General features: G+C 45.2%; 2 protein-coding genes across 4 annotated transcripts; both read left to right on the top strand.

Moving 5' to 3' along the window:
- The first annotated feature begins 29 nt into the window (after positions 1–29).
- On the top strand, positions 30–6,068 carry LOC135605512 (transcription factor TGA2.2-like). Of its 2 annotated transcripts, XM_065095691.1 has the most exons (13): positions 30–169; positions 272–457; positions 834–922; positions 1,233–1,306; positions 1,382–1,546; positions 2,251–2,307; positions 2,593–2,652; positions 2,750–2,827; positions 2,909–2,954; positions 3,037–3,299; positions 3,396–3,635; positions 4,758–4,900; positions 5,271–6,068. In XM_065095691.1, exons 2-13 carry the CDS (start codon positions 351–353, stop codon positions 5,356–5,358), a joined length of 1,410 nt encoding a protein of 469 aa, XP_064951763.1. In that variant the 5' UTR covers positions 30–169; positions 272–350; the 3' UTR covers positions 5,359–6,068. The 2 variants fall into 2 exon arrangements, with proteins under 2 accessions (XP_064951763.1, XP_064951764.1); XM_065095692.1 differs by lacking the exon at positions 2,251–2,307 and having other exon boundaries at positions 31–169.
- A 3,417-nt stretch (positions 6,069–9,485) lies between these two features.
- Positions 9,486–11,176, top strand: LOC135582158 (uncharacterized). 2 transcript variants are annotated; one of them, XM_018822158.2, is made up of 4 exons: positions 9,486–10,065; positions 10,137–10,307; positions 10,414–10,573; positions 10,818–11,044. In XM_018822158.2, the coding sequence occupies exons 1-4, from the start codon at positions 9,820–9,822 to the stop codon at positions 10,934–10,936; spliced, it is 696 nt and encodes a 231-aa protein (XP_018677703.2). In that variant the 5' UTR covers positions 9,486–9,819; the 3' UTR covers positions 10,937–11,044. The 2 variants fall into 2 exon arrangements, with proteins under 2 accessions (XP_018677703.2, XP_064951761.1); XM_065095689.1 differs by having other exon boundaries at positions 9,489–10,065; positions 10,137–10,573; positions 10,818–11,176.
- The last annotated feature ends 795 nt before the right edge of the window (positions 11,177–11,971 follow it).

The raw sequence follows: 11,971 nt of genomic DNA, 5'->3' as shown, positions 1-11,971 counted from the left end.
TGACAAGAACCCATAGAAGAGAGTGACAGAACCATGAATGGTCAAGGCCCAACTTGAGATGATTTAGTTTTATAAAATGTACTCTCCCATCCCTGGCCATATGCTCTCTCTCTCTCTGGTGTAAGAACAACAACTGAGAGAAGCTCTCTGTGGCGATCCAGAAGAGAAGGTGAGCGTCTTTTTATCTCAGGAGGAGTATGCTATGGCTAGATCATGTATGCGAATGTTCTTTTCCTTAATTGGCTCTCTTGTTTTGGTTCTCTTGCTGCAGAAGGCAGGGTATCGAACAGGTGTAAGGATCCAATGAAGTGTATGAAAGGTGATTGTTTGTGTTGGTGAAAGGATCTTGGATGGAAAATCAAAGCGCTGGTGAAACTGGTCTTTCGGACTCTGGACCTTCAAGTCGACCTATGACACATGGAGTTAATGGAATCACACCTTCTGCCACAAATTTCTTGTACTGTTCCTCCATGTTCATCTCTTAGCTTCCGCTTCTTTTTCTTAATATGTTTGAAGACTAGTTGTTTGTGTTTTCCCCGTTCTTTCTTCGGCTTCCTAGTTACGTTTCAAGTCCTATTTTGTGAAATCCTTTAGCTTTTGCATGAGCAGATGTAAGGCAGCTTATAATCTCTCTATCTTCCATTTTGACATATCCATCAGATCTTCCTTGTTGCCTTCTTTTATCATTCTGTGAAGAAATATTTGATCTTCTAGGTTCAGCGGATCTGCACCCTTTCATCGCCAGCCTATCATCTCTCTTAGTTTTATCTGTCTTAAGTCTTGGAATTATACTGCTTATTGTTGAATGAAAAGTTTTCTGGGTGCTTCACCAGTGACCAAGAAGGAGCTGCTTACTTTGGGGGGTTGGAAGAGGCTCTCATGCATGGAGTTGCTGGAATTAGGAGCGACGAAGAAAGGAAGTGTAAGCCTCTCCAGCCCAACACATCTAAGAGTCAATCATCCTTGGCTTGTGCTCCAACACAAACATGGAAGAGGGGTTTGAACTGGTCTCCTACCTCCGGGATCACAGCAAGCAGGAGACCAAGAATGATGTGATCCCACAACCACCTACCCACGGAAACCTACTCTCCAACTTTTTACTGTTCCATTCCTACTAGTTCTCTGCAGGCCTTGAACAGGAAAAGGAATAAGTTCACTTAGAAACATCATTGACAGAAGGCTATTTACTCCTTTGTGATTCTGACACAGTTTTATTGATCTTCTGCATGCAGCCCTTTTCGCAAGCAGACCCCCAACACTTGAGATCTTCCCATCATGGCCAATGAGATTTCAACAAATTCCCAAGGTATGGTCTTACCTTTTGACTCCTAGAAATTGACTGTTGCACTTCCTCCTTTAATGCCAACAGTGGAATTCACAGCCAGAGGAGAGCGCCGATTCAGGATCTGTACAGAACACAATTTCCCAGCTGGACTCAGAGTCCCCGGTGAGCAGAAAAGCTTCATCAGAACAGTCAGAAGAGCAGCAGCAAGGAACAATGGCAGGTGATGGGGCACCAAACCAACAGCTCAGAACTCAAGAAAAGGTACGAATTCATGTGGTTTCTTCCTGTCATGGCGTCACCGAACCCTTCCAATCCCATAATCACCATACATGAGCTGCACTATAGTCTTCTCTCTCAATCGGAAGGAACAAGGTCCAATCTTAAGATCTCGATTCTCCTCCTGCTTGTGGCTCTTACTGATCCTGGAACAGAGTTTTACCAGCACTCATCCCAAGAAACGATACAAACTCCAACAAGTTGACATCTGGTTTGACATCATCTAACTGCTGACTGCTATTCTTAGCCTGCGTATCCAATCTCACAAACTCCAAGAAGATCAACAGCTTTTACATCGAAAAAGACAACATTTATTTGATTTATGTAATTGAACATCTTCATCAGTACCTACTGCTAATAATTAAGAGTCTACCAAACAAAAGGCCACATCATTAAGGTTGATGTTTTCCCAGTCGTCAAACAGGTCTTGAAACCAAATAATATTCTTCCGCACCTTCTTCCAAACACTATCGCACAATCGGGATTTCAAGACATCGAAATCTCGACTTCTTCGTTGCCTAACATCCCAGGCTTATGTATATTTTACGGGAATAGCATTAAGTGGTGGTAGAAAAATAGCTAGACAGCAGTTGTCAGTGTGCTACAGTAAGTGTATATGGCTCTTATTTCCTCCTCCCATCACCATGCATGGTTTAACAAAACCATTTGCCATGCCTTTCATGTGGCAGAGAAATGTGGTTGGTGGTTCTTCTTCAGAGAAGGATGGGAAAGTACTAGATGCAAAGGTTGCGTCTCTCTCTCTCTCTATATATATTTTATATTTGTATCAACGTAGCTAATTAAGTATTTTTGCGAGTATGCGTATGCATGCACAGAATTATAGTTCAGGTAATGCTTTCTGCTTGTGCTTCAGTTTACAGCCTTGAGCATCTTCTGCACATATTAAATGTCAAGTATCCAGTACGATAGAACAAACAAGACATGCACATTTGTGTGGCTGTGTGTGGTGGAAACATAGAAAGAAGAACTCTCCGGCGTTTGACTAAGGCTCACCTTTTTTGTTACTGCAGACGTTAAGACGCTTGGCTCAGAATAGAGAAGCTGCAAGAAAAAGCCGGCTAAGAAAGAAGGTTGGTTTGGCTTGAGATTTTTTAGGGTAATTGTCGTCTACTTCTTCGGATCGAGGAAAAAATGATTGATTTGACACAATGTGCTTCGAAGTGACAGGCTTACATACAACAATTAGAGTCCAGCAGAATCAAACTTACTCAGCTGGAGCAAGATCTCCAGAGAGCTCGAACACAGGTAGAACCGAGCATATCTAACCAACCTTGATTGGTTTCCCTGTGCTATGTATCGACTCATTTTCAATTCTTTGGTTTCCAGGGTCTCTTCTTGGGAGGAGGCAGTGCAGGTGATAACATCAGCTCTGGTATGAAGCTCTTCCATTGCAGTCGATCTGTTGTTGTAGAGATTTCGTTTCTTATACTAGATTTTGACATGGAATACTGCAGTTTTTGACATGGAATACTCCCGATGGTTGGAAGAGAACTATAAGAAGATGATGGAGCTTCGAGGAGGTCTACAAGCGCATCGTCAAGATGGAGATCTCAGGGTCACAGTAGACGAATGCCTCGCCCTCTACGACGAGCTCTTCCAGCTCAAAGCCACAGCAGCCAGATCAGACGTCTTCCACGTTCTCACCGGCTTGTGGACAACACCTGCCGAGCGGTGTTTCCTATGGATGGGCGGATTCAGGCCCTCCGAGCTGCTAAAGGTTGAACTCTCAGCCATTTGCCTTCACTTCCTCCCACAGCTAGATTGCTCTCATCCTCCATCATTAGTATGCGCTCGTTTCTGCTGCAATGACCAGATCGTACTGCCTCAACTGGATCCCTTGACGGAGCAGCAAGTAGCAGGGATATGTAGCCTCCAGCAATCTTGCCAACAGGCGGAGGAGGCGCTCTCGCAGGGCCTCGAGCAATTCCTCCGGTCGCTTGCTGATACTGTGACCGGTGACTCCCTCGTCGAGAGCTCCAGTACTGGGAATTACATGAGTCAAATGGCCATTGCATTGGGGAAGCTTGCCAATCTCGAGGGATTCCTCCGACAGGTCCTCTTTTCTTTGCTCAATTCTCTTTCTTGCATCGCCACCTGCTAATTAGCCGACTTGTGAGCCGGTCATGGAAGTATGCATTAATCAAAATCTTTCTATGTATCACTAGGTTTGTTGCACTGTTAGAAACTTGATATTGATCATAAACAACATTTCCATCGACATCGGTCAGATGAATGTAGAAACACTAGAAATCGTCGAGGGGACCAAATACATCAGATAGTCTCTCATCTGAATACATGAGATATATTTCTCACATGTGTTCCAATTTTTGCTCAAGTTGCGAGCCTCTTTCTCTCTGGATGTGGTGATTTCAGGCCTCTGGCATTTGTTACTAGTTAAGGTTTGAGCATGAATCCTTGCATCCTTCTCTTGGGTCCCACATGAAGGATTTTGAGGATGGAAGGCTCTAGATTTGGCCACTCTTCCATTCCCAACATCTTTTGCAATAACCCAATGGCTTGTAGCTTTTCAGGATGGAGTCCATGGAAAGTGTTCTTGGTATATATTCAAGTGAACCTATCACATTGCCCTTTCTTCTGGTTTTGTTTTTACCTTTCTCTTCCATTTTATGCTCTCTCTTCTTCGGTACTTGGTGCATACCCATCAAAATCAAAAGCTAGATGGACAATCTTCTGATGTTTAAGTGCCTCAAAAAGTATTCAGATGTTGCTGTCCATGCATAGTACCATGAAAAAGACACAACAACCCATCCTTCTCTGCCCTCGGGTGAGGCCAATCATCCTATATTTCTTTTATCTACATGATAAGGTTTTCATCAACAATGGGCCAACATCTTGACAAACCAAAAAATAGTAGCATACTTCTCCTTTTGTCTTTCCTCTTCTTCAGTGGGACAGATCAATAATGTTTACTTGGTCTATCTCCCATATCTTCTTTATATATAATCTATGATTGTCCTGATGAATTATTCTTGGTCATGATCAATTGTAAGAGATCCTCTCTCTTTCTTTATTCCCACTCAAGGACAGCAGATCATCTCAGTTGACTTGAGATCATATCTTGAGTCTCTGGTAACTAGTAAAAGTTGTTTTCCTAAGCTTATATTTCTTCCATGTTTAGTCTTACTTAAGCTTTTTGACTTTCTAATATACACAGGCCGACAATTTAAGACAGCAGACTCTTCACCAGATGCATCGAATTCTAACAATAAGACAAGCAGCAAGGTGTTTCCTAGCCATCGGCGAGTATCACAGCCGCCTCCGTGCTCTCAGCTCTCTTTGGGCTTCTCGACCTAGAGAGTAAGATTTCAGAATTCAGGTTGCTTCATTTAAGATTTCAGAATACACTCAGCAGCTCCAAATCTTGCCATAAATCTCTCATCATTTAAGGTTGCTTCAGAATTCAGCTCCACTAACAGTCAGATACAATCCAGACAAGAACTATGTGTTGGATCACTCATAGAAGTCAGACTATGCTCAACGGCCAATAATAAATAACACAGGAAATAGTTCCAAGTTGACAAGTAATTGATTCCTGTTAGCTTAAGAACAATCGGACATCCTTTCTAGTCTGTCATGACTTGTCTCGAGTCGCTTCTTCCTTTCTTTTCTTTTGGAGATTGCAGGATGAGATAAAAAGGGTGCGCTAATAGTTGATATCTTGTGACAGGAACTCGATCAACGAGAGCGCCATGCCGCTAACCGCGGACCTACAAATAGTTCACCAGCCACTGCAAAGTCATTTTCCGGCCTTCTGAATGAACATGTTTACTTCATGTTAACAGATGGCGAAAGGTTTTGGCGTCATGCCAATCAAAAAGTCAATATCTTTTTTACGGAGGAGGAAGGAAGGAAGCACGAAAGGAAAAGTGATGAGTAATGGGGATGGCTGATCCTTTTCGTCACATTGTATCATTAGGTCGGAATTCCCTTCTTCTTTGGCAGCTGTGGATTGTTTTAGTATCATTTAGCATGAAGAAGAGGAAGATTAGGACTTGTCTTTTGTGGAGTAGCTTCAAAGATCAACCACCTCCTCTTATGTAAAGAGAGTTCTTAATTATTGTGAATGCGGGGGGCTCTTCCACGCTGCTATTTAAGTCCCGAGGTGGGGTATAGCATACTTAAAACAACGTCGACGTCGGTGCCATCAGGAAGCAGACATGAACGCCGTCAGCTGGCGCCCCCCACACAGAGAGATAGGGTGGTTGGAGGAAGACGATGACAAGAGTAGATGGGGTTGGCAATAGGGTAAGCGGCTTAAGCTGTCTCCGCATCCGCTCCACCAATTAAAATATCCCGCGGATTAAGTTAATAATGGATATAATAAAATCATTGTTCCGTACAAAAACAAATAATTGAAATGACAAATATATATAATATTATATATATAAAGAATCTATTACTCTTAAGAATTTTTTGTTTTCTTCCTCTTGATACAAATTTATTAAGGATTTCTTTTATATATATATAGTGATAGAATGAAGGACGAGGTAGAGAGAACATGTGTCATCATTTCTAGTTCTCAGTCTCATCCTAATCCCGAATCAATTCGTTACACTTAAGAACACAAAGGGGAACCGATTCTACATTCTGATGTGATAGCAATTAAACTGCTTTATATAATTTAACACATGTATTAATAGATGAATTATCCAGATTAGTTCATAACATAACTATTGACATGTTCAACGAGCACAGATGCAAATGTTCTAATGATGATTGCCTGCATGAAGAACAGTTCAGTAGGTTATCACCATAACATGATAATATGATGTCGTTGCGAACCTCCTATGTTTCGATCGAGACCAACAATTCATGTGCTGCCAAAACTAGTGTTTCACGGCTTTGCCGAAGCCTTTTTCCTGCCCTTTATGTACACACACACCATAGAGAACGCATGTCAGCACAAAAGCGTCAATACACCATGGAAAATACTATGTATATTATCTGACAACGATACGAGATCGCGTACCCAAAAGAAGAGAAAGAAAAAAACACAGAGTTAAATAGCAAAAAACGAAACATATTTGCCAACGTAGTAAACAAAGAACAAAACCAGTAGTAACGAGTGCATGTCGTTTGTGACGCAGTGTGTGGCTGTCTGTCAGGTGCATGTCTCTACGTGCGTGCCATGCATCTATATATATCGTTCACGGCGTCTGCGGCTTCTTCGGGCTGCCGTTGTGGTGCAGTGGGTCCGGTCCCGAGGGGGCCCACCTCAGCTCCGGCCTCACCACTTCCGCTGTCGCCAATCCTGCTTCCGGTGGTCGCCGGTCTCTCTGCTCGAACACCTCCTGCTTCGCACCATGTACCTGTAAATGCCAAAGGAGAGGAAGCATCTATCACCGAATGGAACAGTCGATAGCATGATCCTTGAAATGAAGCCATGGTCTTCGGAGGAAGGAGTAGTGACCTCGCTGCTTCCATCCTTGGGTGGAGCAGTCTCCCGATTCAAGCAGCTGCCCGACTCACCTTGACAACCTGCATGGCGAACGGACAAAACGTACTCTTAGGGTTATAAAGATGCAACAGAAGGTGATGGAGGAAAGAGGCAAGAAGAAGAACCTAAACGACGTCCCTCAGCCCCCAAGCAGAAGGCCAACAACAGCAGAGAGCACCATAATACGAGCCGGAACAGATCCATCGGTCTCCTCTCTTCTGGTGGCCTTTGCAGATCGATCTCCTGAAGCTGGATGTTGCTGTATTTATAGCTCGACATAAAGGAAGAAGAAGATGATGACGATGTTCCTTGTTTGGTTTCGCCCCCTTTAATTAAGACGAGGAGATCTGCGATGGGACTAAAAGAGTGTGTGGGGAGAATGATTACATCCAACTGCGAAAGATCCAAGTAATTGCCTACCGCCGGCGCGACAGAATCATGTGCAACGGACATGCGCCGTAAGCAACGAGCTTTCTGGCGTCCTCCTCCGGCACTTGCCGACGCGACCCTCTCCAGTCCGCCACTTATGGCCTCCCTCCTCCTGACGTCAACCGGATCTCGTCGCCATAATTGGCATCAGCCACCGCTGCAAATCTTCTTCCATTCGTCAGCTCTCGTACTCTCTCCTCATCATTGCTGCAAGTAATTACACATAGCAACACAAAGAGAGCATATACTCGTATCGTTAGAGAGCCCGTTTTGCTGCACCGTGCTCTCGGCAACTTGGACGTTACCATATTGGGACGAAACCTGTGGGAGTTCTCCGAGGAAACAGCTTCGATCGAGTTAAGAACACGATCTACGTTGACGTAGGCGTGAGGCCATTCTAATCATCTCCCCCAGCGAGCCGATCGTTTCATGGATATGGGCAATCATTTTGATTTGATGCACGAGTTACGTTTAGTTGCAGCGATGACGTATCGGCGTCAGTCTACAGTCAGCGAGTACTACTGATACAGCAACTGTCCGTGAATCAAAGTAGAAGATTAAGTCCCGACGACGATGAGAGAGTTGACGGGAGTCCGCTGCTGCTTATCATTCATCATTATCCCTTTTCCATCTCAGATCGGATGGTCGTCAAGATCTGGACTTTGTTCGACACAGCCGCCGCCATGGTTCTCCTGTGAAGCCATCCATCATTACTCGCAACCGACGCATCTACATCCTCCGTGACGCAGAATATGGATCCTTGTCGCCATAAGCAGGACACTTGGTATACGTGTTGGTGCAACAGCAGTCGCAGGGCATCCTGGAATCTCTCACTTGGATACGGATTCAGCATAGTAGAGCGGAGAACGAAGCCAGTAAGATATGGGAAGAGAGTCCCAATAGTGATCAAACGGCATATTCTTAGAACAAGACAAACGCTCCTCTGATATGGGAAGAGAGGAAGGAAGACCTACGAGACTTTAACGCAATGTATATGGCTTTTCATATACAGAAGATTGTATTATAAGATAAATTTTCATTAGATATAAAATTGACTAATGTCGTATACATATTCTGATATTTATATCAAAGTTCGTCGTATCGTACCATACCAGCATTTCGATCTAGGCTCGGTACGATACAATATCAATGTACCGGACAGTACATTATGGCGTACCGAATGGTACACCTTGATATACCGAATAATTTTATATATATTTTTTATACTGTAGCAGTATTACAGTATAATACTGTAGAACTATAGCGGTACCAGATAATCCGCATACCGGTAACCTGTCGGACCGGTACGTACCGTCTAATACGGGCGGTATGCTTCGGTATGACAGACCTTGGTTTATATATCTTTTTATGATCAACCATAAATAATATATCTGATTTATAAAATATTTGAATTATAATGCAAGGTTTGGAAGGACCTTAACAAATTATATAGTGTCAATACATACCTCTTTTAAACATACACTTGATTTGGACCTAAAACTATTCTAAAGATGAATGGAAAACCTAGTAATTAGATCATTTAGTGTTGAATGCTAAGTTCCCAAGTCCATATAAGTCTGGATATCATCAAGCTTAAAAAAAGAGGTTGATATTTATGGGTTCCCATTGCCCTCTATAAATTGTTTAAATTAAATTATAATACCATATTAATTCGTTTTGGAATGACTACTAATACCAAAAAAATAGTTGGGGATCAATTTTCCCTTCTTCCTTGCAAGCGCCACCATTTACCCACTCTATCACGTGAAGGTATCACGTGATACGACACCACTGCCACGCCCTTCTCTTCACGCTTTCGCCCACCCGAATCCGGCGATGGGACCCGCCGCACAACGGGTGTTACACTTGTAAACGCGTCAAATGAACAGTGGCTTGGCACGGCGTCCACTGCGCCACGCCACTGCACCTCATCCTTCCGAAATCGTAACGTCCGTTTCCCCGCCGGGTACGTTTATCGTGACCTTTCCCTCCACGCACCCTGAAAACATACGTTTACGTGCCCATCTCAGTTTATTTTACGAAGTAGAAGTGGACGACAGTATGCCATGTCGGATTCTTGTGCAAGTGGGTTTAAATCGTGGGTCGCCGTAAAATAAGACAATTCTCCGCCACGCCTCGCTTCCACCTCGATTACAGAGCTAATAAATGATGGACAACAAAAATACCTAAATTCCTGTTTTACCCTTACGGTGTTGCCCTAAATTACCACACCAGTTCACGGCCGCGCCGCTCTATATGGCCGCAAACTGTTGCCCCCGCCTCTCCCTGCTCTCTCCCCTTGCTTGCTTCTCTTGTCTCTTTCTCTCTCTCCGTCTCTCTGGTTTCTCCTATGGCAGAGTTTGCGCCGAACCTGGACGACGGCGAGATGTGGCTGCCGTCGGAGATAATCGCCGACCTCGGCCTCCGCCGCTTGCACCATTCCAACGCCGCCGCCGCCGCCCGAGTCCGCAGCGCATACCACCACACCTTCGACGTCGAGGGCCTCGCGAGCCAGCTCGCGGCACTTAGCCCGCTCGACCGCGTCCAGCGCCTCCCCGCCGCTAAGCTGCCGCCCGTTCTCTCGCCTCATTACGAGGTCTCACCTCGTCTCTCTCTCCCCGTTCTCTTCGTCAGCTCTGCATGACCCCATTTCCGTTTTAGTTGCAGGGGTTGAAGCCTGTCGGACCGGCGGCCCGGTTCGAACTGGAGGAAAGGGAGTTGGGGACCGGGTTGGGCCGCCCCGTCTATGGCATGGGGTTCGGAGCCTGTTCCCGGCCGGGGGTGACCCGGCCTGGCCCGACGCAGATAGCTCAGGCGCAGGCATGTGGACCGGAAACGGTTTGCGTCTCTTCTCTTCTCTCCTTCTTCTTCTTCGTTCGGTCTGTCCTTGAGATGCCATGCAAAACTCTGTGGCTTAAGGGCTCTGGGTTTCATGGACGATCAGGTGGAGGCATTTGGTCGGGCTCCGCAGCGGCCACTGCGGCCGATCCAGAGCCGGCTCGGCACTGTTCGACCGGCTGGTCAAGGAAGAGAAAGCGGAGGAGGGACCGGTGTGTTCCTCCCGCGGGTGATCAACAACAACGAAGCGAGGAAGAAGCATCACAGTAAGTTTGCATGTCGAAGCACTTCCTCTAATGTCGATGTGTACGCGATATCGTCTCAGCCATTGTTCTGTGAAGTACTTCATGAACTGAAGCTGTTCGCTTTGTGTTTGTTTGTCCCAACCCCTTGATCCCTACGAACGCAGTACACATCGACTGCTGTTTTCACAGACTTTTCCGCGTCCAAAAGGTCACAATTCCATCTCCTATTGCTGCTGTCTCATCAAAATGACATTTTTTTCTGCAGACGCGACGGGAGGAGAGCAACAGAAGCAGCAGCCAACGATAAGCACGGCGATGTGGAAGCTGGAGAGGCCATTTCAGCCGACCTCCGAGATGCGCCTTCCCCAGGAATGGACTTACTGAGACCAAGGAACCTCCCACCTCCTTCCTCCACCGGAGGACGTTGTTGCAGTGGTGGTAGAACTGGAAACAGATGGAACTACAATAAAAGTTCGAGGACGATGTTACTGATGCTCCGTTCTTCTCTCTGTCTCTCTCTCTCTCTCTCTCTCTCTCTCTCTCTCTCTCCCTCCCTCTCTCATGTTGCGTGTCCTCGTTTAGCTTTAGGATAAAGTACATATATATATATATAAAGTGTGTATCGAAACAGGTACCTGACCTCCTATTGGCTGCGAGAACCAGGATTGTTGTGGGGCCCATTCTATCAACTAATAGGATATGACCCGTGGGTTCATCATGTGGGCTGGTCTTCTCCGGGCACGGTTCTCGACGCACGGATATTGATGGCAGACTGCAGCACTGCGGGCAGGCCTGGGTGTTTCCCTTCCTTTGTGGGGCTTTGGGGGGTTTCATTGAGGTTGTCATGGGGAGGAGCAGGAAAGGCATTGAATGCTTGTGGTCTTGTGCACAGTGATCAGCTCTCTGTGTTGGGAAATCCCTGTCGATCTGGTCAAACCGGGGTCTCCCGTGGCCTGCTTCGATAGAGCCACGTCTTTGGCCTGCTGCTATTTTATTCTGTGGGACAAGGACAATGCATCGGATGCTGGGGAACACAGAAAAGTTATACTGGGAAATTTATCGGAAAACATCTGAAGGAGATCAGTTTGCCACTGCAAATGATGAAAAGGTCACATCCCTCTTAAATTATAATTAAAGAACATGGCTGAGTCAAGAGAACATATGAATTAATAATATTATCTTATTTTATTGAGATGCATAAAAAGAGTAGCTATGTGGATGAGTTAACTATGTGCAAAGCAAGAGAGATGTGTGCTGAATGTTAAACACTGTTATTTTGGGTTAGAAACACTTACCATGGATCAAAGGTGGGCTTTATTGCAGCCGAAGAAATAAGATTGAGCAACAAGATGATGATATAACTTGTTTGAATTCAGCTGCCGCGAAGCAGTGCAAATCGATGTTCACTTTAGAAATCCC

This window comes from Musa acuminata, chromosome BXJ2-2 (genome assembly GCF_036884655.1).
Source record: "Musa acuminata AAA Group cultivar baxijiao chromosome BXJ2-2, Cavendish_Baxijiao_AAA, whole genome shotgun sequence".
NCBI lineage: Eukaryota > Viridiplantae > Streptophyta > Magnoliopsida > Zingiberales > Musaceae > Musa > Musa acuminata.
Note: the sequence above shows the minus strand (reverse complement) of the source record. Positions and strands in the feature narration are given on the sequence as shown.